We start from the raw sequence: 24,240 nt of genomic DNA on the forward strand, positions 1-24,240 counted from the left end.
GCTCAAGAGCATACATGTGAGAAAGGGCAGAGCCAGGCTGGGACTTGAACTGGGACTTTTCATGCCCAGGCTGGTGATTTTTCCTCTGCAGCCCTGTTTCCCAGGCTTCAAGCTCTTCCTTCCTGGCACTCAACAGGCCTGGCCTCCCACCATCCCCTCATGCCCTCTGCCGTTCCATCTTCAACCCTTGCATTTGTGCATCATTTATGTAGAACACCCAACAAGGAACAGTTCGTTCATGGCAAATGCCCCCATTGCCCCCTTTCTCTCAGCCCTCCCCAGGCACCACCATGGCCTTGAGAGTGCCCCATGAGAAAAAAGGAGTGAGACCAAGGGAGAGAAGCCCCTTCCCCTGGCCAGGCTCCTCCTCCCAGTGTCATAGTCCATTAAGAGACACCACATTTAGGGATGGCCCCCAAGGTCAATAGGAGGGGCACCTGACTGCATACTGCAGAATAAATCTGGTAAGCCCAGGTGTGGGTGGGGTGGGGTGCACATGCACAGTGAGAGAGAGGTCCTGTGATCAGGGCTGGGATTCCAGGGCCTCAGTCACCTCCACTCCTCTGGGAGGGGCTGGGTGCTGGGCCTAGCCTCAGGGTCTCACCACCTGTGTTCAGGAGACCCAGAGGTGTGGCCCCAGCTCCAGCCCAGCCTCACCTCTCCCCAGCCTCCCTGCCTTCGCTGAAGCCCATCTTGGTTTCACTGAGGGGTTGGTTCCAAGCCTTGGGACTGACATCACAGAGCCCAGGGATTCCCCTCCCCAGCCCAGCTGAAAACAGGGCACTTGAGTTCCAGTCCTCATTCCATCATTCATCTGCTGTGTGACCTTGAACAAGACTTCCCCTCCCTGATTCCATCCTGATGTCACAGCTGAAGCTTCTAACTTCTGGTTCATGAGCTGAGGATTCCCATACAAGTCCAGAGAGCTGGGTCTTGGAGCTGACCACAGGGTCAGAGCTGTGACAGGGTTTGGAAAATAATCAGAAAATTGGTAGATGGTTCTTTTCTCTTTTTTTAATCATCTAGGTTTTAATTTTTCTACATAACAATAGTGGTAGCATTTGAACATTGCTATCACTTTTCAGTGAGGAAACAGGTCTAAAGCAGGCTAGTGACTCACCTGAGGTCACCAGAAGGGTTAGCTACACACTGGAGTCTACAACCCAGGGTTCTTGGCTTCCTTTCTGGCAGTCTCATCCTTCACCACATCCCTTCCATTTCCTGCTGGTCACAGCCCAAGTCTCAGCCCACCAACCAAGATCCACTGAGGAAACTGAGGCAGAGATGAGCCCAGGCTGATCCTCCAAGGACATGGACAGAGGCTAACAGTACCCTCACTATCCCTATGGCTTCTTGCCAAGGATCTGCTAAGGTCATCAGCCCAAGGCTATTCCCAGCAGCCCAGGTGCCCCCTTTGTATCCCTCAGTACCTGGCTAGAGCCTTGGCCAGAGTGGGAGGTGGCTAATGATGAGACTTTAGGGCTCAGGCTAGTCCAAGACCTGCTACTCCAACTGGGCAGTTTGCAGACCAGTCACAGTAGAACATGTATTAGTTACTTATGGCAGAAGACAGATTTGTTCAATGATTCATTAAGAACCTGTTATTGTTTACTACTGGGGATACATCAGTGCACAAAACAGGCCAAAATTCCTATTGTGGAGTCTATCCATATTTTAATGCATGAAGACAGACTAAAAAAAAACAACAACAAAAATGAGCAAGTGAGAGAAAATGTTAGATATCTGAAATTCTACAAAGAAAAATAATGCTGGAAAGGGAATAGAGAGTGCCTATCTACTTTTTAGTAGGGTAGCCAGTGGAGACTCTATTTGAGGTGACATTTGAGCAGAGATTATAAAGAGGGAGCTTTGTAGATATCTAGAAGAAGAGTGTTTCAGGCAGAAGGAATAGCAAGTGCAAAGGCCCAGAGGCATAGCATGCCTGGCATGTTCTAGGAGCAACGAGGCCAGTATGGCTAGAGTGGTATGATCCAGGAAGAGTGAGCAACATAAACAAATGTGAAATGTCCACTGGAGACAAGATTTATGGCAGGAAGGGACGAGCCATTCAAGAGAGGAAGCCGGTGTCAAGGGGTCTGGATACAGAGAAGGTTGAGGAGAAGGAACTCCAGAGAAGGCAGTGAGGGCATTCTGAGAGAACAGCTCGTGCAAAACTAACCAACGTGAGGTATCTCATCAGGTTCTGGTGTGAAGCTCCTGGTGCTGGAGCAGGAATAGGACGCGACTGAGGGGCAAGGCTGAGGAGGTTAGCAGCAGCCACCCTGAGACCCGCAGAGAAGCACAAGGAACAGGAGGTCTCAGGGAACCTTAAGATAAGGTTGGGAGGGTCAAGAGCTTGTGGTCAGAGAGTGAGAGATGGGGTTCAAGGTTTGAGAAGTACAGCAATGATGATGAAAGGTCGGGAGGGCTGTGGTCAGGGGTAAGTGGGGTGGCCATGCCTCCAGGATGATGGCAGGACTTGGGGATGTGAGGAAGAACAGCCAGGCCCATCAGTCTGTCCTCAGCATCAGTCTCCCCCATTGCATAGGGTGTGAGGGAATGATTTGCTACCACTGGGGGGCAGTGCAAGGCAAACGAGTCTGGGCTAGGCATGTACCAGCAACTCTTTCTTTTCCTTCTCCTTCAGCAGCGCTCTGGGATTGCTCTCCAAAACGTGCTGGTACTTCCCTGGCCGTTGGTCCCATACAGCAGTGCCCAGACAGGGCAGAGGAGGCATAGTGTAAGAAGGGGAAGCCCCCTTGGTTTCTGTCTCACAGCAGGGACCCAGCAGGGAAACCCCACAGGTCCCAAAAGGAAAGTGGCAGCAATGGGCCTTGGGGAAGACCAAGAAACCCCCATCTTCTCCCTGAAGATGGGAAACCCAGGGTGGAGCTGAGGGTGGGGCTGTGCTGGAAGGGAGCTCTGTGGTTGATGTGGCCCAGCCCTGACAGCCATCTCAGGGCAGTAACACCAGGATTATGGTAGGACCTGGCTGAGCCCTGAGCCTGACCTCACAGAAACCCAACCTGGCCACAGGCTGAGCCCTGACCCTGTCCATCCACTGAGCTCTTATCCCAGCCCAAGCCTGAGCCCTGACCCGGGTCACAGGCTCAGTCCCAATGTTGGCTACAGACCAAGCTCTGTGCTGGGTCTGGACTGAGCTCTAAGCCTAATCCTGGTTGGTCCCAAGCAGAGCCCCCAGGTCATTGATAGCTCTGACAACAAACAAAGGCAGAGCCAGGACGTTGGCCCCAGGCAACGCTCTGTCCAGCCCTAGACCAAGCCCTGATGCTAGTTACAGACTGGGCTCTCATCTTAGATCTGACTCTGGCCAAAGACTAAGCTCTTGTCCCTGAACAGACCAGTCTCATCCAGCCCTGACTCTGGCTATAGACTGAACCCTAAATCTGCCCAGATTGAGACCCCACCACCCCACACAAAGTTCCATCCCAGCCATCCATTTAGCCCTGACATCCCTCACACTCCCTCCCTCAGCCATCTGGTAAACCAGAAGAGAGTAAGGATGACTCAAAACCCCAAGGCCCCTCTGACGGCAATCCCCTTACTTGGCCATCCATCTTTTGAAAGGCAATGGACTGGTGACAGCATTATAATGATAATGACAGAGCAGAGAAAGAGGGACTTGGAGTCTCTGGGACCTACTAGCAATTCAAGTGGATAGCTCATGCAAGTGGGGAAGTGCAGGGAGGGCTGAACCTGGGGGGCTCAGCAGGGGTTCAAGAGCTTGGATTGACCGAAACCCCAGCTTCCCGCCACCCATCACTGCAGCTCCCACCCCCTCTGGGAAGGGAAATTACATTTCCCCATTTTAGCAAGGGGTGGTGAGGAGGGAAGACTGAGTGAATGCAGAGCTGAAAGTACAAGCAGGACGGAAAGTGAAACCGGCACAGCCCCCACTATAAGATTCCCCCTACCCGGGAGATGGCTGGCCAAAGAGGCTGGGCCCCGCCATGGGCCAGATGGCAGGCGACCTTGGCTGGCGTGAGTTTGAGGCCAGGGTTGGGGTCAGAGGGGTGGGAGGCTTGGCTGAGACCTGGCAGAGGATGGGAGAGCTTGACTGGTTTGGATGGGGGCCAAGGGCTGAGGGGCAACTAACTTGGCCAAGACTAAGGATATAGGATACAGCAGGCTGAGGAATGGGAATGAGGCTGACATGAATGCGAAGAAGGACTGTGGCAGAATAATGGTTCAGCCATGGCTGGTCAGAGGATGGGACAGTTTGCTGGCATGGATGGGGGAGGGCTAGTAGGGGTGGTCTGGCAAGGATTGAGCTGAGGATGGGAAACCTTGTTTGGCATGAATGGGGTGGGGAGTATTGGGCAGGTAGTTTGACCAGGACCAGAATTGAGGAGATAAGTGAAGAGTTTGGTTGGAGTGAATGAGCAGGGGCCAAACAGTTTGGCTGAGAACTAGCACTGGCCATAGGGAGAACAGCAGAAGAAGTTGGCAAGAGTGCAGGGCTGGGGCCAAGGAATCAGCAGCCTAACTGAGTCAAGGGTCTGTATTTTAAAACTTGGAAGCAGGTCCAATCTGTAGTTGGTGTCCGAAGGATTCAAAGTCTGGAACTGGAGCTATAGACCGAGGAGCAGATGGTAGGTCCAGAGTTGGGATGAAGGGCTGGAAGATGGAGACAAAACCATCAAAGGCCAAAGCTGAACCATCAAAGAACCCAGTATTGGCTGCAAAGGGTAGGGAAAGCCAAGGGAAGGTTCTGGGGGCTCCAGAGTTCAGATGGGAAGTGGAGGGTCAGTAGGAAATGGCACAGCTCAATTCAGGGTTGGTAATATCCACTAGGGCCTGGGGGCATCCACTCTCCTTCGGTATAGATCTAGGAAAAACCCCACTCTGCTTAATGTCTACAGAATTGACAAGTGGCCCCCAAGCTAGGGAGCCTGAACACTAGTGATTGCAGGCACTGCCCACCACCACTGGAAGTCCTCGGGGGATGTGGAAGTACTCAGAAGCTCCTCTTAGTCTTTATTGAGAGGATATTTTGAGGAGCAGAGCCCATGGTTTAGAGATGAACGGATCAGGAAGAGGCACAGAGAGGAGGTTGAGCAGGAATAGATTCAGATTTAGGGGCTGGTTTTGGTTTGTGTTTTGCAGAGAATTGTGTAACTCCAGAGATTGCTAGATTTCCTCTCCCTGAGGGAGAAACCGCAGAACACTACTCTTTTCCCAGAGCATACACCCCACTGCCCCTCTTCCTTCTGTCCAGGAAATGCAGGGCAGGAAGCACTTTGAGAAATCAGCCAATCTGATTCCCCCATTTTACAGAAAGGAGCCTGAGGCACAGAGATAAGAGGTGACTTGCTCAAGGGCAGAGACTATATGAGAAACAGAGGTTCTGCCTCCCATTCCAGGCCCTCCTCCCACTCCTGGCATCCCCTGTTCCTTCCACACTGTAGAGTAAGCCACCTACCTCACTGGTGGAGGCTGAACCAATCTGCTCTCTGGCTTCCAGAGACATAACCTCCTGCATTGCCAGCCTACCCTCAGGGCCCTAGTTCAGGCCATCAGAGCTGCCTGGCTAAGCCCAAGGAATCCTTGGCAGAACAGATTGTGCCCACTCTCAGGGAGGTGGCTGCCTTCTCTGAGTTCCCTGGAGGAAGTACACAAACTCTGAATTTGGGCAGATCTGGAATCCAGTCCTGGTTCCCTCATCTTCTGGCTATATGACTTTGGACAACTTAACCTCACTGAGCCTCACTTTCCTCATCTACAAAATCAGGGAGAATAATGCTGCCCAGGCTGCCACATAGAGCTGTGCAGTTCACTGAAAAAGACCCTCAGCCAGGGAGTTAGTGGAGGGTCAAGACCCAGCCTGAGATCTGCTTGCAAAGGTGGGCACTCTGTGTAATGCTCTGTCTGCCTGAGTGAAGGAGCACCTTCTTTTTGCTTGTACAGAGACAATACATGGTGTCCTCAATAGCTATCATCTCATTAGTGGCTTTGAGAGCCCAGTGAGATGATACACAGCACTTGCCTGTAGCACAGGTTCAGAAAAGGCATGCTCCCTTCCTACACCCAAGTTCTTCTTAAGCTTGCCCCTCATCTTATCTACCATCTCCCCATCTCTCCAGGGCTCAGCCTTTTGCTATTTTCCTTGCTTCTGGCTCGAGCTGGTGTCTGGGGATTCCCGAGACCACCTGGGAGGTCCCCCTTGAGCCTGCAGGAGTTGCGGAGGGAGTTCAAGGTCAGCCTGCATCTTGCCAGGAAGTTGCTCTCTGAGGTTCGGACCCAGGCCCACCATTTTGTGAGTTTCTGTAATGCAACCAGTTCCAGTATGGGCAGATCCCCAAGCCTTCTGGCCCCCACTAACAGACCTTGCTCCACAGGCTGAATCTCACCTGCCAGGAGTGAGCCTGAACCTCTTGCCCCTGGGAAATCAGCTTCCCAATGTTTCCATGACTTTCCAGGCCTGGCGCAGCCTTTCTGTGAGTGTGGGCTGGTGGAGTGGGGCAGGCAAGCTGGAAGGGCTGAACTGGGTAGTTGGAGATTAAATTGGGGATTGAATTGAAAAGTGGACTTGGGCATAAACTGAGGGATAGAATCTGGATGAGGTTGAGTACGTTTGTGGATATAAAGATGACGTTGGAATAAAGAAATGACATGAGGAAGAGGATGTGAGTGAAGCTGGGCCTGGAAAAAGGTGGGGATGGGAACAGAATGGGATTGGGGCTAGAGATTAGGATGGAGGAGGGATGGAGCTGGCATTAGGGCTGAGACTGGGGAGAAGTTAGGGAAGGAACAAAATTGGGGACGAGAGAGAAAATGAAGTGGAGGTTGGAGAAAGGATGGAGAGTGCTGGTGAGGATGGGAATGGAGATGGGTTGAGAGAGGGGAGCATGAGGCAGGACACATGGAACAGGGACAGAGTTGAGATTAGCAATGGGAATAAGGATAGAGAAGAGGTAGGAGACAGGATGAAGACAAGTGAGGAGAAGGAGATGGGATGGGTTAGTGGAGTGGGGAAGAAAAGGGGTCGTTGGCAGAGCAGTAGACAACGGAGATGTGGTCAGGGGTGGGACTGAAAATGAGGTTGGAAAAGGAGCTAGGATAGTGATCAAAGACAGTGGAGATAGGAGTGAGGATGGAGATAGGGTTAAGGATGAGAACAGATACAGGGATGGGATGGGAACTGGAGTTTTGGATGGGAATGGGACCCGGACAGGGCTGGGATTGGGTTTGAAGTGGGTCATCCTTGGCCTGTGAGCCTTTCCTGACCCATTCCCTCCCCTTCCACAGGACTCAGAAAGACTCTGCTTCCTCTCTGTGATGCTCCACTCCTTTCATGCCTTGTTGGGAGGGCTGGGGAGCCAGAAGGGCTGGACCAGCTCAGAGAGGATGCAGCTGTGGACCATGAGGCTGGATCTCCGGGACTTGCAGCGGCATCTCCACTTCCAGGTACAGTGCCCACCTACCTCCCTAGCCCCTAGAGACCAACACACAGATTTGAGGCTCTTTGGCTCCATTTTTAAAACACCCCTTGCCCTTAAGATTAGCACACATAATGTAGCGGGCTGGGGGAGGGACACGGGAAAGGCAGTATATACAGAGAAGACAAGTAATGATTCTATAGCCTCTTATTATGCTGATGGACAGTGACTGTAATGGGGTATGTGGGGGAGACTTGATAATAAGGGGAGTCTAGTAACCATAATGTTGTTCAAGTAATTGTACATTAATGATATAAAAAAAAAAGTGAGTGATGTTAAGCTGAAAAAAAAAAAAGAACTAAAATAACCCTTATTCCAAAGGGACAAAACAAAACAAAAAAAACTACCCCTTGCCCACAGGCTGGGTAATTTTGGAGGGAGATGCTCCTGTTTCTCTGAGTGTGTGTGTGTGTATGTGTGTGTGTGCATGTGCACCAGGCCCTGGCTCTTTCACCCTGAATCTCTGCCTTCTTTTGAATGTTGGTCTTAAAAGAAAAAACATCTTTGAAGCCCCAGAATAGCATCCAGCATCAGCAGGCCCTACAAGAAAGTTGGTTCTTTTCTCCCTCATCCTCTGACATCACCACATCCTCCTGAACATTTCAAAAGGAAATAGGAATTTTACCCTTAATGAGAGGAGAACAGAAACTGCAAGCAGCATAAAAAAATCACTGTACCACCTTTCTGCCCATTTCTGATCCTGAGACGACCCTAAGAGAGGAACTGCCAGAACCTAAAATGCCCAGGGCAGTCCTGGACAAGTGAGCCAGCTATGTGAGCGTCTTGCTCTATGACTTCCAGTTCTTGAACCAAAAAATCAGGCAATACACGTGAGATGATGACATAATGGAAGATCTTAAGTAGGGGCTGTCCAGGGAGATGGTGACCTTGTGGTCTCTGATGTCATTCTACACCACTGGGCACACAGGAACAGGGTCACTCAGAGTCTCAACCTGGCCATTCTCTGACCCACAGGCCTCTCCTCACAGGTGCTGGCTGCAGGATTTAACCTGCCTGAGGAGGAAGAGAATGCAGAGGGTAAGGGGCTGCTCCTAAGGGCTCTGGGCAGCCCCGCACAGATGGCAGCCCACGTGTCCTGGCCTCAGCTCATCTACACCTACCAGTTGCTGCACTCCTTGGAGCTTGTCCTGTCTCGGGCTGTACGAGACTTTCTTCTGCTCTCCCAAGCTGGGAACCCAACCCAGGCTTTGGGATGCCTAACACCCAGCTCCCAGCCCCCATGCAGTGACTTCTTAGCCCCTCCCCTTCACCCTTTAGGACTTTAGGACTGTCATCTGGGCAAACAGGGCAGCCTCCAGCTCATCTGCCTTAGACAGGGCAGGACTCCACCAGCCTTCTGCCCCAGGCCCTACCCAATAACTAAGGTCCCTCCAGTCCTTGTCAGATATTTATTTCTTGAATATTTATTTATTGTTTGGGAAATTATGGTTTATTTATTGTTTTAGGACCTACCAGTAATCCTCAGGCTAGGCTGCCATGCAGGATGCCTAATAAAGCACTCTCACCCTCTCTTTGTCTTGGTTATTTTTCAGAGAAGGGGTACCTGACACCCAAAGGCAAGAGAGCCTGGAATGGAGTCTGCAGCCTCTGGTCATCCTGGACATGACTCCACTCCTAAATTTTGGGGGTCCTAGCCCACCTTCCTCTACTCTGGCTTGATCAGCTGGTTTTTGCCATAGTAACCATCAGAGTACTGAGACTGAGCTCCCATTTTGAAGGCTCGGGGCAGCTGGTCTGCTTCCCATCAACCTTTGACTGCAAATGGAGCTCTGTAGGCCCCCTAACCCCTTTGCTTTCAGCTGGCTTCAACCCCAGAGGTTTGAATTACTCCTACACGGCTCTCTAAAGAGCTTAGAGGTGGGGGTGGGGAGTGGGACAGTCAGAGAGGGAAGGTTGTGGGAGAACAGTCTCTGTCCCCTCTCAGCCCTCTGGATAACTGAGACAGGTTGTGGGGCAGAGTAAGGATGGCTGTGAGAGGTGGTCCCAGCAGGGCAGGTGGCACATCAGCCACACTGGAGAGTCAGATTCCTTAAGGTCATAGTTCTTGCAGACTTCTGGTACTGTCCACTCCATGAATGACACACCAGGAAACTAAGGCCCAGAGAGTGGAAAGGATGCATCCAAAGTAGTAGAGAGAGTCAGGCTGAGCAGGGTTCACCTGAGCCTTCTGCCCCTCACTCAGGGCCCAGTCACTGGGGCTTTGGCCGGCCCAGTCGGGCTTGCAATTCCTGCATCATGCTGGGGTGTGCAAGACCAAACCTGGAGATGGGAGACAGGCCATGGGAGTGGATCTCTAGTTATCTGCTGCCTCTTCTCCATCCGAGCCCAGTCACCACATCCTGCACTTACCCATGTCCCAGAAGCCTTCTCCTGGTTGGCACTGGGGTCCCTTCAGGCCTTGAGGGGCTTGGCTCTGGGGGTTCCTCTGGCTGGAGAATTCCCTGCTCAGGAACTGACAGCTCTTCTGCCGATGGGGTGCTGGGAGGCTCCTCCTGCTGCTCAGAGGCTGAGCCCCGTTGGAAAGAGGGCCGGGAGCGTCGCTGTGAGGAGCTGCGGGAGAGGAGTACCCGGCTCCATGGGGCAGACACATCCAGGCGGGACCCAGGGAGCAGGGCCTGCAGAGAAAGGGGTATGGAGTACCATGGGCCAGCTTCAAGACTCTGCTTTGTCCAGCCCTGGATGCTGCCTGGAGCCCTCACCTCACTCCAGCTGCTGTGAGAGTCCCCATGGGCACCTCCTGAGGCCTCCACACCTGGCCTAGGTGCAGCTTCAGCAGGGTCCGGGCTTGTTGACTGATCCTCTTGGTCCTGGACGTCCTCCAGGCCTTCTGGATCAGTGTCCTCAGCCTCTGCCCTCTGGTCTCCAGTCACTTTGACATCCTCCACATCAGGGGGCCTTCGTGCCTCTCCTTCAGGGTGGTGGTCCCCATACTGTCCCTGACTGCCTTGCCCCTGCTCTCTCCCTTGCCATCCCCCAGCCTCCTTTTCCAACAGCATCTTCCCTCCTGGCTGCCTCTTAGCCTCCGTTATGGCCTTGGTCCCCTCAGCCCCCACCACCCGGGAACCCAAGGTAAAGCCATCCATCCTGCAGCTTCCTTGTGCCACTGCAGATTCCCCGACCTCTGCCCACCCATTCCCAGGCTCACCCTCAACAACCCCTGCTCTGCCACCTCTACGAGTCACCTCCTCCTCTGAGCCCTCCAGGCCAAACCCCCGCCCTCCCCTATCCTCTCCCTCTGCAGCCTCCATCAGCTTCCCACCTCCCTCAGCTTCCTCTCTGCCTTCTGAGTCCCAGGTTGTCCCAAAGACCACACCCCATGCTTCCCCAGCCCCAGCTGCCCTTCCGTCGTGAGCTGCCTTATCCTCCACAATCACAGAAGCCAAAGAACTGGCCCAGGTGTCTTCACTGTCTTGGAGACTCAGAGACACCTCTTCCAGTCTCTGGTCTCCACTGAATGTTCTGTTTGCCCCCCAGGGCACCACCTCCTCATTCTTGGTTTCTCTGGCATCTGACTCTCCCAGTGACTGACCTGTCCCTGCTTCTGCCCCACACCTTCCACCCAGATCCTGGATCTCTGCTCCAGGGGCCTCTCCCTCCTCTGCTTCACACTCTGCTTCCTTATACCCCCCGCCAGACTCCAGGACATCTGGCAGCGCAGACTCTCGGTCTCTTTCAGCCTCAGCCTCCTGTGCCTGGCCTCCTGCAGCCCCCTCCTCTCCCTCAGCACCTGCTTTTTCCTCCTGGATATCCTCTCTCTCCATATCTCTTCTCCAGTTTTCCCAGGCTTCTGCCTCAAAAGTGTCAGGCTTTGTATACCCCATGTTCCTGGGATATTCCTCCAGGCTCCTTTCCATTTGCTCTTTGCTCAAGGCTGGAATGTTCCAGGGCTTTTCCTTACCCCCTTGCCCTTCTTTAGGTTGCTCTGTTGGGGTCTGGGGGCATCCCATCAGTTCAGGTTCCTGGCCTTCAGTCCTCTCCTGCTTGAGGCCACTCCCCTCCACCCCAAATAATTCTTGGTATGTCTGGGCCTCTTCCTCACTCCTCTCTCCACTGAACTCCTTCTCAGGCCTGGCCTCTGGAGTGGCCTCCAAGTCAGCATTACCATAAGCCTTGCTTGTCACTCTTCCCGTGAGCAGTTCAGCCTCTGCAGCCCAGCAACTCTCTTCCTCCGCCTTGGCCTCCTCTGCCTGCACCAAATCCTCCAGACTGACTTGAACAGCCCTGACCTCTGAGTCTTGCCTTTCCACAGCCTCTTTCCAACCCTCATCTGCCTGGACTTCAAAGTCCTCCCCTACCTCTTCCTCTGACCCCTGGCCTTTGGCAGTCTCCCTCCCTGCTGTCTGGTCCTTAGCTGCTTTTTCCATTCCCTCAGTTCCCAGGGCCTGCGTCTGTTTGGGGAAAAGGTTTATCTCAGCCTCCCTATTCTCATCCACCTCCTCTTGGTCTCCCTTGGAGGCCTCTTCTAGGGTCCAGACTCTCCCAATGTCCTTTGAGATCCTTTCTCCTGGGACTATCCCATATTCTGTCTCCCTAAATCTTGGTAGGTCAGCCTCCTCCTCATCTGAGGTCATCCTGGCTTCCTCTCCTCCTGAGGCTGACCCAGCCTCTTCCCTGCCTGGGGTTACCCTGGCCTCCTCTCTGCCCAAGATTGACCCAGCCTCTTCCCCATGTGAGGTTGTCCCAGCCTCCTCCCTGCCCTTGGTTGCCCCATCCTCAGATTCTGTCCCTGGCTCCTGTGGCTCCGGGGCCCTTATGCTTTGGCTATCCCTCGCCACTACTGCCACCTCTTCTTCCCTCACAGCCCCTTTGGTGCCAGGCCCCTGGATCTCCTCTTCCACTGCCTCCTTGACCACCTGCTTTGACTCCCTGCTGTCCCCTGCCACCTTTTGCCCACCAGTGCTGGCCTTTTCCTCAAGCTCCCTGTGCCAGGTCCACTCTGACTCTGCCCCTCTTGCCACCCTTGGCTCTTCCGCCCTGACCTCTTCCTCCTCCTCCTCCTGTTCCCAGGTTCTCAGTGTCTCCCCTCTGTTCACTTCCTGCTCATCGGGCTCCTGACTTTCCTGAGCTGGACTACTCCTGTCTTGATGAGCCTCAGATACTGCTTCAGACTTCTTCCTGGTCTCCAAGAGGCCTCTTGGCTGCTGGCACCTGGTGGCTGTGGCTGCTTCCCAGGCCCCAGTGTCCTGCTTATCTGCTTGTGACCCATAGGAGCTGCCTTCCCCCCAGCCCCAGGTCTGTTCTGTAGCTGAGCCTCTCTCCTGGCATCTACCAGCCTCTCTAGGCCCTCTCAGCCTTCCATCACCCTGCCTTTGGCTGCTTCCAAGGCCCTCCAGGGCCTCCTGGGCTTCCTCCTCTACAGCCCTCCCTGGCCTTGGCCTTCCTGCAGCTACTTCCTCCAGTTCCTCAGCTGCCTGCGCCTCCCTCCTCTCTGCAGTGAGGACCTCATCTCCCATAAGGTAGGAGATAAAGGTGCTGAAGGAATCCTAGAAGAAAAGGGGGCATGGCAAAGGCATTAAGGGGAGGACCAGCCCTCTCCCTGGGGCCCCTGGGCCAGAGGAACTCAGGATAAGGGAGAGGGAGAGGGGAGCTAGGAGGAGAAGAGAAACAAGGTCTGTAGAAGGAATAGGAAAGGGCATAGGTTAGGGGTGTGTGGATGTGTTTGTGGAAGTGGGGGACTGAAATCCTGAAGAGACTAGGCTAGGAGGCTGCCTAATCCTGGAGAAGGGACCTCAACTCTGAGGAGAGTCTCAAAGGGAGAGAGAAGATGAACCCCTAGGGAGCAGGTGACAGTCTCTGGCATCTTTTTGCCCCTCTCACCAGTGCCCCCCTCAAGGCCTGATGTAGCCCAGAGAGATGTTGCCGGAGGAAATCCATCCTGTCTCTGCTGTGTGTCCAGAAAGCTGACAGTGACCGTCCCCACCCACTAAGACAAGCCAGTCTTCCCCAGGACCCACTTCCTCTTCCCCTGTCTCTCCCTGACACACCCCACCCTAGGCCCTGCCCATCCCCTCCAATGAACGCCATGGCAGCTTTCAGCCCAGGCTAGGAGATGGGTGTGCACCACGCAGACGACTCAGGTGTACATGTTGAGCTGAAGGGTGACGGGGAAGGCCAGAAAGAAAAAAGTGGGCACAAAAGATCTCAGAATTGGGGGTGGGGGATGGGGCATGTGGCAATTGCAGCTCAAGTGACTCAGGTCTTATATTCACACCTCAGCCATTTCCGTCTCCCCACAAGCCACAGCCACTCTGTGAGAGGAAGCTGGGGTTTGTGGTTCCTGTTTTGCTGGGGACAAGGAGTAGGGAAGAGGAGGGAGCTGGTAAGAGCTCTGGCTTCAGAGTCAATACTTCACCTAAGGGGAAGAAGGCTGGGTTGGTGGCTCCAGTGGCGATTTCCTCATCTGTAGTCATTCCTGCAAAACAAATCTTGGCTAAGCTTTGTATTGTAGCTATTTGTGTCTACCTCCCATCCTCCTGTGAGTTCCTTGAGGGCAGAAGCCGTGAATGTTGCTGAATTTCTAGAGCCCTGCATGGGTAGAAGGATCTGGTTTTTCCATTGGTTGATTTGACCTGGGAAGCAGACCAAAGGGGGCACATTTCAAATAGTATCTGAGGGCCTGGTGGTGAGAAAGAACTGGCAGAGGTGGGCCCCTGCTGTTGGAAGCCCACAGGAGAGATTAGCAGGGGAAAGATGTGAAGAACAAAATTCAGAATGCTGCTTTACCACCTAGAGGAAGGTAAGAGAATAATCACTCCTTATTTGGGACTATGTTCAGTGGCCCTGACCTATCACCTCTTTCCCAAGTCCCCTCTCTAAGGCCCACTTTCCCGATTTTCAATGAGAGGAACTAGATGAGATCACAGAGTCAGAAACTTGGGCCCTAGAATCATCTTGTCTAAGCACTCTTGTTGCAGGCAGGAATCCTGCAGTAGCCTGCTCAGCCATCATCCCTGCAGCTGGTGGTCTATTTCTTACTGATAAAAGGATCTCTAAAGTCACCTTTAGGTCTAATGTTGTATGATCAACAATAACTTTAACTTTTTGTTTTCTCATATGTGAACGAGGGATTGGTCTACTTCTATATTATTCTTTGGTTCTAGTATTATGTGGTAAAAGAGATCTCTTAACGTCTTGGATACTGCTAACAGATCATTCATGAAATCCTCTTCGGTGGATGTTATCCTTATTTTCAGTTTCTAGAACAATCTAAGGGCAACGGACAGGAATTCAAATGACCTGAAGCTGGCCGTGCTTTGTTCCCAGCCAGAAACAGTCTAGTCGGAAAGTAGTATCAAGGCGCCCATATTTGTTTCTGGCAAGGGCGGGCCGCTAGAGGAGCTGAAGCCATGTCTAGTGCTGGCAGGATGCTGTCACGATTTGGGCACCGGTAATCTAACTCCGCGGCTCTAATTGCTAATCCCACCCGCTCCAGTTTTTAAATTGTGGTTCCAGGGACTTCTCGGCATCCCCCTGTCCCACGCCCAAAGCTGGGAAGGCTAAACAGAAAACAGAGAAGACCCGGAAGTTGTGAGGACCTCCAAGCACGTGATGGGGAAAAAAACAAACAAACCCGGTGCTGTCACGTGACTCGCCAACCTGGCTGTACTTCGGAGCTGAACGTTCAGCTGCTCTTAAAGGTACAGGCTGCAGGTCCCCTGCATTGCAGGGGCTGGGGAGGCTGACTCCTACGGGTGGCGTTGTGGTGGGGCTGCGAGGTGCGAGGTGGAGCCTAGGGTTAGCGTGGTGGAGGGCCGAGCGTGAGTGCAACTGGGAAGCCGTAGCTGCGACCGACAATGGGCCGTTGATCCTTCTCACCTATCTCATGCCTCAATCTGTCAGGTCGGAGCCAACCCTGAACTGTCACTGACTTTGAAAGCTTCGAAGATCTGAACTTGATGCCATGGGAGGCTGTGCGGGCTCTGGTAGGCGCCTTTCGGATTCCGACGGTGAGTATTCCGTCCTGGCTCTTCGGGAGTGTCAGCCTCTGCTCCAGCTGCTCAGCCCTGGTAGAACACTGTGGGGTCACCGTGCACCTGAGAATGGGGTGGGGGTCATGCCTTCTTATTCTCATCCTCCAGGGGAGGAGACCGCCTCGGAATCTCGGCCCGCTCTGTTGGACCGCCAGGGCGTCGACTGGAGGAGGAACGGGATGGGTTTCTGGTGAGTGGCCTGGAGAGTTCAGCAGAAGTGAAAACGGAGTGAGAAGAGGGGAAGCAACAGGAGAAAAGAGAAGGGTTGAGCGGGGAAACAGTTGCTAAATGCACAAATATTTACTAAGCCAGTTGGTTTGTCCTGAGGCAGTGTATTAATTTCCCAGACTTCATTCCTTTACCTACGACCTTCGCATTTTGGCCAGATCCTCACACTACCTGTTAGTTTTATTTCAATAAAACTGGGGTGTGTGTGTGGGGAACTAGGATTATTTACTTCATGTTTTCTTCCAACCAATTAAGCCTTTATATATGTAAATACACATCTTTTTTAAAAAGAAAACTAAATCACTACTCCAGACAGAAAGTGAATATTTCCCTAATGTCCATTTAAATAAATGCCTCACCACTTTTTAAAAGGTTATCCATCTACCTCCTAAAATCATTCAAATACCGAATTTTGGGAAATGCTAGCACTAACCTAAACATTGAGGACTTGGGTGGCAGATTGGATTGAAAAATCCAATCTCTGAGCCTCAGTTTCTCCATAGTAAAAGGGAAGAGCAGTAGTAGACTTGTGAAAAGACACTTGAAATCTCTGGCACTGGGCCAGTTCCCATTCTCAGCACTCTGGGAGATGAGGGTAAGCAAATGAGATCCTTTAAGGACCATAAAGGACTTTGATGTTACCTTATTTTGGTCCCCACAGCATTCTGTGAGGTAGTCAGGAGAGAAATTTTTCTCCCTCTTTTGCACATGAGTAGACCTGAGGCCAGTCAAGTTGGAAGTGGCAGACTTGGGACCTGAACACAGTCCTTTGGGTTTCAAGCCCCAGATCTTTCTTCTGTACCACAGCGCATCAGAGTGGATCAGTGGATGAGAAATGCCCAGGAACTGAATCATGGTGGGAACTTGGAGAAGAGAGTCGTCAAGGATGACTTCCTTCTCTTCCTGGGAGAGGTCTCGAAGATTAGATGTGAACCCAAGTCTGTGACCCCAAACTCTATATTTCTAACCCTAACACTGAGTGGAGAGAGTGTCATGATAGAGAAAAAAGAGGGAGCTGATCAAAGGGCACAAGAAAGGGGGAAGTTTGGTGCTAGAACTGTGGGTAGATGGTAGGCCTGAAGGAGGTTAAGATCTGTTCTTATATGTCAATTATATTTCAGTAAAACTGGGGTGAAAAAAATCTCTCCTGCTCACTCTAGGCTCCTGGGCCTTTGCAACAACTTCTCTTACGTGGTGATGCTCAGTGCTGCCCATGACATCCTTAGCCACCAGAGGGCATCTGGGAACCAAAGCCATGTAAGTAACGCTTTTACCACCACCCTGTTTAGTCCTTGTGGGGAGATGTGGGATTCACCCTGGGCAGAGGCTCCCTTGAAAAACTCATGGAATGGCATGGCCTCGAGTGGGGCAAGGGAGCAAAAGTTTCCAGTCTCCCAGACCTCAGAGGCAGAAGGGTTTTTAAGAATCAGTTGATGTCAAGTGTACAAAGTCAGATATTGGCTTGGTTGGATGGACCGTGGTCTATGGCAGGGTTTCTTAACACTGCCCGTAAGATATTTTGGGCTGGCTGATTTTTTGTCACGGGGCAGCCCTATGTATGATGTTGTATGATGGTTGGTAGCATCTTTGGCCTCTACCCACTAAGTGTCAGCAGCATATCCCCCACCCTCCATTGGAGACAAGAATACCTCAAGACGTTGCCAAATATTCCCTTGGGTGGCATACATTCCCCTCTGGTTGAGACCCTTTTGTCTATCTATGATGAGCTGGAGGGTACATGCCCCAAGGGAGCAGCTGCTACCTTGCAGGCTGAACAAGGGCATTTGGTCCAAGATCAGATTTTCTGGGAACCCAAGTTTTTTAAAAGAAAGCCCATGAATGTGTTACCAAATAAAATCCATTTACAGTGCTATCTTTGGTCTGTGGGTCATTAGATTGAGGTTGCCATGGAAACCTCCTGCTCCCCATTGTGCATTTAGAGAAACTGAGGTCCCCAAAGGCCAATACTGGTCCAGGGCCGTCCTTCAAGTTAGAGCAGAGCTGAAATTGGAGCCAGGCCCTGTTTGTCTCCCCTCTTGCCTCCGTGGGTGACAGGCTCTTCCCTTCCATCAGGTGGACCCAGACCTAGCACCCACACCCCACAATAGTTCATCTCGATTTGACTGCAGTTCTATCTCCACAGCTGTGAGTACCCATCTGTTCCCTCCCTAACCCCCACTCCCACCCCCTTAGCACTCAGCTGGGACTGTCATGATTGTAGTAATTAAGACCACCATTTAGTGAGCCTGTTCTGTATGTAGCATATATAGCTCATTGAATCCACATGACAGTACTGTGAGCTGGGCACCATAATCATCCCTCATTTTCCAGATGACGAAACAGGTTCACAGTCTGTCAATACCTTGACACACAGCTAAGGAGTGGCAAAGCTTGAACCCAGATCTGTTTGACTTCAGAGCCTGTGTTTGTAGCAATTCCAATGGCTGGTTTCTGTTTCTCCTGGGCCACTTGGTTGGGAGGTTTGTTCCCGAGAAGGTCTGGAATCTTTCTCTGTTCTCCTGTCCCAGGCGGTGCTCCTCGCAGATATCCTCCCCACCCTCGTCATCAAATTGCTGGCTCCTCTTGGCCTTCATCTGCTGCCCTACAGGTCTGGGAGGGTGTGGTGGGAGGAAGGCAGGTGGGGTCTGAGAGTGGGGAGGAAGGAAGGGCAAAGGAGGTAGCAGGAGGTCTGGGAAGCAAAGAATGGAAGTGACCTTCCTCTTCACTGCCCTTCTCTCCCCTCAGCCCCCGGGTTCTCATCAGTGGGATCTGTGCCGCCGGAAGCTTCCTCCTTGTTGCCTTTTCTCATTCCGTGGGGACCAGCCTGTGTGGTGAGTGTGAGGTTTTGTGTCAGGTGGAAGGCCCAGAGGAACCACAACAGGATGTTTGGGGGGGTCATCTCCCCAGCTTCCCAGAGGAAAGGGATTCCTTTTATAGCCCTCAGAAGCCTGCTAGGACTGACACAGGTAGGAGATGAGAGGTGAGGTCAGTTTGGAGAGGCAGGTGGGGGAGGGGTGGAGGGGAGAAAATGGATGAATTAGATGGAAAATTGAGATGAGCAGAGTCACCAAGACTCTGTGATAGGGCTGGAGGAGGCCTCAAGGATGAGTCCTTGCTGCTGGTTTGAGAACTGGGTTGGTGGAGGTGCCATTCCTGTGAGAGGACATGTTGGGCAGGAGGTGGTTCTGTTTTCCATCTGGATCCCCGCCTGTCCAGGGATCTGTTTTCAGCCCTTCTGAGCTGATGCAGAGGAGGCTGTGGCCAGACACCTCGGGGGCTATCGGAGAGGCTCGGTATGGCCACTGCTGTGCTCGTCCTCTCCCAGGTGTGGTCTTGGCTAGCATCTCATCAGGTCTGGGAGAGGTCACCTTCCTCTCACTCACCGCCATCTACCCCAGGTAAGTAGGCAGAGCAGGGAGTCTGGGGGGCATCCCACTGCTGGTGCTGGTCCCCCTGGTGCTCCTCTGCTCTCCTCCTCAGGGCTGTGATCTCCTGGTGGTCCTCAGGTACTGGGGGAGCAGGGCTGCTGGGGGCACTGTCCTACCTGTGCCTCACACAGGCTGGCCTCTCCCCGCAGCACACCCTGCTGTCCATGCTGGGCATCCCAGCACTGCTGCTGGCCAGGTAAGCTTCCCTGGGCCATGTGGAAGAGGGGTTTGGAGAGAGAGAACTTGATTGTGATCCCAATCTTCATATCCCTACAGCCTTGTTAAGAGGGGAATTGGATCCTAGACTCTGGTAGGCCTGGATTTGAGTTCTGGAGCTGCCACTTGTTAGCTGTGTAGTGGGCCACGTTGCTTCACCTGTTTCCCTTATCTCAAATAATGGTGGTTCTCCTTGCTTCCCTGTGAGGTGGATATGGCAAATATCATAAAGGCAAATGTAAGTGTCTAAAATTCAGGAAGTTCTGGCCCAGCATGGAATGAACACATGATAAATGCTAGCTAGGGCAATCATTAGAATAATAATGAAAAGAAAACAGCTGACTTGCTTGGTGTGAGCCAGGAGTCAGAATGAGGATAGACAATTTCAACTCTGAAGAAGGAAGCATTTTCCATAGTTAGAGCTCTGCAGTACAAGATGGAGTGCATTAGAGTCTAGAAATGACTGGAGCTGCCCTGGGAGGGAGTGGCCTTTCCAGCCCAATAGAGGCTCCTCAATCTTATCTTCATTCTGCCCTCTCCTAGCTATTTCTTTTTGCTCACATCTCCTGAACTCCAGGACCCTGGAGGGGATGAAGAGGCAGAGACAGCAGCTCGGCAACCCCTGATAAACAGCGAAGCCCCACAGTCAAAGCCAGGTAGGAGACACAGGATTCTCTTGAGTCTCTCTCTGGATTTTCATCTTTTCCTCTGTTTAGTGGACACAGTCAGAAGTGGATGGGTGTGCTGATTATGGTAAAAACCAGTTGCATTTATCTGTTCAAGAAATAGTCAAGAACTTCTATGTGCCAGACATCCCAGTCACTGGTTGTGGAGCATGACTAAGATGAAATGAGGCAGATGCATCAACAAATGACTGACTGGGAAGACACTGTTCTCACACACTGGTCAGTGCCGAAGGACATAGAGCAGTGACATGCTAGACACTGGGAAAAATGGAAAGGGATTCTGTTTAGGGTCGTCAGTGCAGGCCTTTTTGAGAAGGTGTCAATGGGGCTGAAACTTGAATGACAAGGTGTCAGCCCTGTGGACATCATGGTGAGCAGGCTCCAGGCAGAGGGAGCAGCAAGTGCTAAATCCCTGTAGCAGGAAGGAGCTTGGACATTCAAGAAACAAAGAAGGCCAGTGTGGATGGGGTGAAGATGGGGAGCCAGGGAGCCTGAAGAGGTCTCATCTGTTTCTTTTTATTTTTTCAATTGTGGTAAAATAGACATAACGTCAAGTTTACCAATTTCACCACTTTTAGTTGTACAACCCAGTGGCATTTAAATGCATTCCCACCGTTGTGCCGGCTAGTTGATTCTTGCACCCCAGTGCCTCTTTGCTGAGTCAGTGTGCCAACCTTACCTGCTCTTCTCTTCCTGCTCCCCTGCAGACTCCAGCTCAGACCTCTCCATTCAGGAAAGGTGGACTGTGTTCAAGGTATGGATGGTGGCTGTGGCATGAGCCCTGTTGCCAGTGGCCATCTCCCAGGCTTCCACTTATGTCTTCTGACTCTTCCAGGGCCTGCTGTGGTACATCATTCCCTTGGTTCTGGTTTACTTTGCTGAGTATTTCATCAATCAGGGACTTGTGAGTGTGAGCTACAGGGAGGGCTGTGGAAGTAGCATTTGCAGTGGGGACTCACATGTCCCTGACCATCTCCCCTGTCTGGTTTTTGCTGCAGTTTGAGCTCCTCTTCTTTCAGAACACATCCCTGAATCATGCTCAGCAATACCGCTGGTGAGGAGAGTGAGGATGGGTGGCCAGACAGGCAGTGAGTTGGGAGGACCCCTTGATGATAGGACCTGGGGTTGGGAGGGGCTGCTCTGCCCAGTAGGCACCCAGAGGCACCTTCCCGTTCTCATCTCAGGTACCAGATGCTGTACCAGGCTGGTGTCTTCGCTTCCCGAAGTTCTCTCCGCTGCTGTCGCATCCGCTGCACGTGGGCCCTGGCCCTGCTGCAGGTACCAAGCCCCTGGCTTCCACTCCATTCCCACCTTGGCTCCAGCTTCCCCAGGCCCTACACTTCCCTCCCTCAGCAGAAAGCATTTATTGTTAATTGCCATGTTCTGATCCCAGGGAACAGAAGGCTAGCAGGGCTCCATGTAAAATGTGTGACCACAGGAGCCAGGCAAACCTGAGTATGATTGCCAGCTTCTGTATTCTGCTGTGTGACTTAGGGCAGGTCTCCTAACCAGTTTGAGCATAGGTTCCCTCCTTTAGAAATTGGGTGCAGCCAACATCTACTTGTCAGGGTGGTTGTAAGAAATAGAGATGAAAAGAATGAAAGAACAAGAATTTATATTGTGTTTAATCAGTTAGATGCCTTTATTTAGTGATTATTTACACAAGTCTCATGTAGAGACTATAGGCTTTGAAATAACACTTCTAATGATTAAAAAAACGTGTCTGGATGGTTAATTATGATAGAGTGTGTGACACTGCAGTCAACAGGTTATTTCTTTCAAGGCTGGTGAGCAAATTAAGCTACCCACGGCAGAGGTATTCTACAGCTTAAGTGAACAAACACCATTTCCTACTATAGGCTGAAGTACTTTCACATAGCCAACATTCAGTTTTTCAAGATCACATGTCTACAGCTGCTGAAGGTAACTATTAAAATAAGCCTGCAACTATTGCAGGAAAGTCCTCTGCCCTTTTTAATAAACTTAATTCTATGATAGCAAGATAACAGAATCAGTATACATTACACTTGAATGTTATGGCAACAGCATGTAAATATTCTCTGCCTTTCTTCCTTATTTATCTAAGCATACTGCCAGCCAGGGCTTTGTACTCCCAAAGTCCCAAATTGTTGGGTCAACAATTCTTAACTCAGGGTTTTTTAGTAGATACCACCAAAATGTGTAGCTTATGATTTTAACTAAACTTCTAACCATGGCTGCTTCATAGAATTAGCAGCTTATAATCATTTGATTCCATTACAGAAAGTGCGTAGCCTAATGCTATAGCTGAAAGTATTTGCAGTGGCTTGCCAGTCACATTAGTATTACTGGGGTATGTTCTTTTAAATGCAGGTCTCTGAACTCACCTCAGAGTAATGAATCAGAACCTCTGAGGGCGAGCCGTGTGCGAGTAACGAGCTCCAGGCGATCTCTATGTACTATGAATGCCGTAGTGGCCTACACACTGGGAAGGCAGCCCTATGTGCTCAAGACTGGGGCAGTGGGATCCCCTGAAGAACTGGGGTGCAGAGGAGGGACCTAACGCCCTCAGGTGGGGTCAGAGAGGCTTCCTGGAAGATGTGGGAACATCTAAGTCAGAGGTCCTCAGACCTGGCACTATTGACATTTGGGGCCGGATCATTTTGTGTTGTGCCAGCCTGTTCACTGTACGATGTTGAGCAGCATCCATGGCCTCTACCCAGTAGATGTTGGTTGCACTCTCTCTCCCCAGTTGTGACAACCAGGAACATGTGCAGATGTTACCACATGTTCTTTGGGTGGCAAAGTCACACCCAGTTGAGAACTGTTGGTCTAACCATAGCCTGGTCTAACAGTTTGGTAAAGTGGTGGGAAACTCTATTCAGGAAGTCCGTGGGAGGAGGAACATGATGACGGGAGAGTGGCCCTGATCTAAAGGCTCAACTGTGAAAAGTGGTGACTAGGAGATCCCAAATGAGGGAAGGGGGGTTAGCATTCGGTGGTATGGTAGGAGGGACATGAGCAAAAGGCATGGTGTGGGGTGCTGAGATGGGGTAGGGAGGCCTCCCCTAGGTCCCAGGGAATGTAAGCCAGCTGGGTGTTGAGATCTGATCCAGGCCTGTCAGCCCTCTCCCCCATCAGCATCTCCCAGATGGGGTGCTGGATGGGATGGCAGCTTTCCTTCCTGCCTGCCTCCAGTCCCAGCCTCAGCCCTGTCCTCTGCATGCACCCACAGTGTCTCAACCTGGCCTTCTTGCTGGCGGATGTGTGGTTGAACTTCTTGCCAAGCATCTACCTCATCTTCCTGATCATTTTATATGAGGGGCTCCTGGGGGGTGCTGCCTACGTGAACACCTTCCACAACATTGCCCTGGAGGTCAGCACCTGCTGGGGAGGGCTGTGGGGCATCTCCCTGGGGAAGGCCAGGATAGGGGTATCTGGGACTGCAGCCTCACCCCTGCTTCCTGCCCTCTGCAGACCAGTGCTGAACACCGGGAATTTGCCATGGCAGCTGCCTGTATCTCCGACACCTTGGGGATCTCCTTGTCAGGGCTCCTGGCCTTGCCTCTGCATAACTTCCTCTGTCACCTCTCCTGACGGGAGAAACACAGTACACATTGACCTGGGCCCATAATGACAGGCCAAGAGGTCAGAACCCAGGCCCACATCCCAGATCCCATCCGTGAGCTCTGCCCCCAGGCTTCCCTGCACAGCTGGGGTGTAGAGAAGTGCTGGGTCCCTTTCCTGTTGGAGCAGGGGCAGTGATTTTCTCCCACTCCCAAAATGGTCTTGGGGAGTTTCTTCTTGGCATTATGCCCTCAGAATAAATACCTATTTTTATCAATTGAATCTGGTGCCATTTTTCTCCTTGAGAAATTTTTTCTTTCCTACAAAAAATACAAGCAGGAGAAAAATGCAGGAGAGTTTAAAGAAAGCATTTCAGTAGACTTATACCTAGTGTTGAACAGCTCGTGTAATCTAATACTGTACTGAGTGAAAAACAAGAGTGATTGAGGATGTGTGGGATGGGGACCAAGAATATGCATTTCTGTGCTCAGGTGATGCTGTTCTGCTGTTCTCAGGACCACCCTTTGAGAACCATCGAATTATGCTTTTCCTTTAAAAAAATAATTTACAGGCCCTTTTTCCTTTTCAAACTTACGAGTATGTTCTTCAGGCCAGGAACTTTTTTGCTGTGGATACAAAAACATTTCATTAGAATGGGTGCATAATATTCCACAACAATGCAGCC

The 24,240-nt window shown here is 51.7% G+C and overlaps 3 protein-coding genes across 14 annotated transcripts; 2 read left to right on the forward strand and 1 right to left on the reverse strand.

Annotated features, from left to right (window-relative positions):
• The first annotated feature begins 2,170 nt into the window (after positions 1-2,170).
• Positions 2,171-8,747, forward strand: IL27 (interleukin 27). Of its 2 annotated transcripts, XM_017677098.3 has the most exons (5): positions 2,174-4,002; positions 6,105-6,277; positions 6,360-6,458; positions 7,270-7,428; positions 8,450-8,747. In XM_017677098.3, the coding sequence occupies exons 1-5, from the start codon at positions 3,972-3,974 to the stop codon at positions 8,744-8,746; spliced, it is 759 nt and encodes a 252-aa protein (XP_017532587.1). In that variant the 5' UTR covers positions 2,174-3,971; the 3' UTR covers position 8,747. The 2 variants fall into 2 exon arrangements, with proteins under 2 accessions (XP_017532585.1, XP_017532587.1); XM_017677096.3 differs by having other exon boundaries at positions 2,171-6,277.
• A 117-nt stretch (positions 8,748-8,864) lies between these two features.
• APOBR (apolipoprotein B receptor) lies at positions 8,865-13,779 on the reverse strand. The gene is made up of 4 exons (XM_017677082.3): positions 13,299-13,779; positions 10,181-12,964; positions 9,831-10,096; positions 8,865-9,740 (listed from the first exon to the last, which is right to left on the reverse strand). Exons 1-4 carry the CDS (start codon positions 13,503-13,505, stop codon positions 9,671-9,673), a joined length of 3,327 nt encoding a protein of 1,108 aa, XP_017532571.3. The 5' UTR covers positions 13,506-13,779; the 3' UTR covers positions 8,865-9,670.
• Positions 13,780-13,841: 62 nt separating this feature from the next.
• Positions 13,842-23,837, forward strand: CLN3 (CLN3 lysosomal/endosomal transmembrane protein, battenin). 11 transcript variants are annotated; one of them, XR_001855777.3, is made up of 19 exons: positions 13,849-14,217; positions 14,934-15,118; positions 15,321-15,427; positions 15,560-15,641; positions 16,487-16,535; positions 16,840-16,936; positions 17,735-17,824; positions 18,208-18,287; positions 18,425-18,510; positions 19,005-19,077; positions 19,160-19,303; positions 19,867-19,979; positions 20,717-20,763; positions 20,845-20,913; positions 21,008-21,063; positions 21,194-21,287; positions 21,869-21,932; positions 23,224-23,364; positions 23,466-23,837. XR_001855777.3 is itself a non-coding variant. In XM_017677095.3 (18 exons), the coding sequence occupies exons 3-18, from the start codon at positions 15,377-15,379 to the stop codon at positions 22,367-22,369; spliced, it is 1,203 nt and encodes a 400-aa protein (XP_017532584.1). In that variant the 5' UTR covers positions 13,843-14,217; positions 14,934-15,118; positions 15,321-15,376; the 3' UTR covers positions 22,370-23,217. The 11 variants fall into 11 exon arrangements, 10 of the variants coding, with proteins under 10 accessions (XP_017532583.1, XP_017532584.1, XP_017532572.1 ...); XM_017677095.3 differs by lacking the exons at positions 23,224-23,364; positions 23,466-23,837 and adding an exon at positions 22,362-23,217 and having other exon boundaries at positions 13,843-14,217; XM_017677083.3 differs by lacking the exon at positions 21,869-21,932 and having other exon boundaries at positions 13,877-14,217.
• Positions 23,838-24,240: the final 403 nt, after the last annotated feature.

This window comes from Manis javanica, chromosome 10 (assembly GCF_040802235.1).
Source record: "Manis javanica isolate MJ-LG chromosome 10, MJ_LKY, whole genome shotgun sequence".
Lineage (NCBI taxonomy): Eukaryota > Metazoa > Chordata > Mammalia > Pholidota > Manidae > Manis > Manis javanica.

What these genes read in the sequence shown, in the direction of transcription:
- IL27 (XM_017677096.3), top strand. Translation starts at nt 6,032, where the DNA reads ATGCTCCCTTCCTACACCCAAGTTCTTCTTAAGCTTGCCCCTCATCTT. An exon ending in AGGCCTGGCGCAGCCTTTCT is followed by an intron (nt 6,459 to 7,269) that starts GTGAGTGTGGGC and finishes CCCCTTCCACAG; the next exon opens with GACTCAGAAAGACTCTGCTT. An exon ending in AGCGGCATCTCCACTTCCAG is followed by an intron (nt 7,429 to 8,449) that starts GTACAGTGCCCA and finishes CTCTCCTCACAG; the next exon opens with GTGCTGGCTGCAGGATTTAA.
- APOBR (XM_017677082.3), bottom strand. Translation starts at nt 13,505, where the DNA reads ATGGCGTTCATTGGAGGGGATGGGCAGGGCCTAGGGTGGGGTGTGTCA. An exon ending in AGGCCTTGAGGGGGGCACTG is followed by an intron (nt 12,965 to 13,298) that starts GTGAGAGGGGCA and finishes CTTTTCTTCTAG; the next exon opens with GATTCCTTCAGCACCTTTAT. An exon ending in AGAAGGCTTCTGGGACATGG is followed by an intron (nt 9,741 to 9,830) that starts GTAAGTGCAGGA and finishes TCCCATCTCCAG; the next exon opens with GTTTGGTCTTGCACACCCCA.
- CLN3 (XM_017677083.3), top strand. Translation starts at nt 15,377, where the DNA reads ATGCCATGGGAGGCTGTGCGGGCTCTGGTAGGCGCCTTTCGGATTCCG. An exon ending in GCGCCTTTCGGATTCCGACG is followed by an intron (nt 15,428 to 15,559) that starts GTGAGTATTCCG and finishes CTCATCCTCCAG; the next exon opens with GGGAGGAGACCGCCTCGGAA. An exon ending in CATGCTCAGCAATACCGCTG is followed by an intron (nt 21,064 to 21,193) that starts GTGAGGAGAGTG and finishes TTCTCATCTCAG; the next exon opens with GTACCAGATGCTGTACCAGG.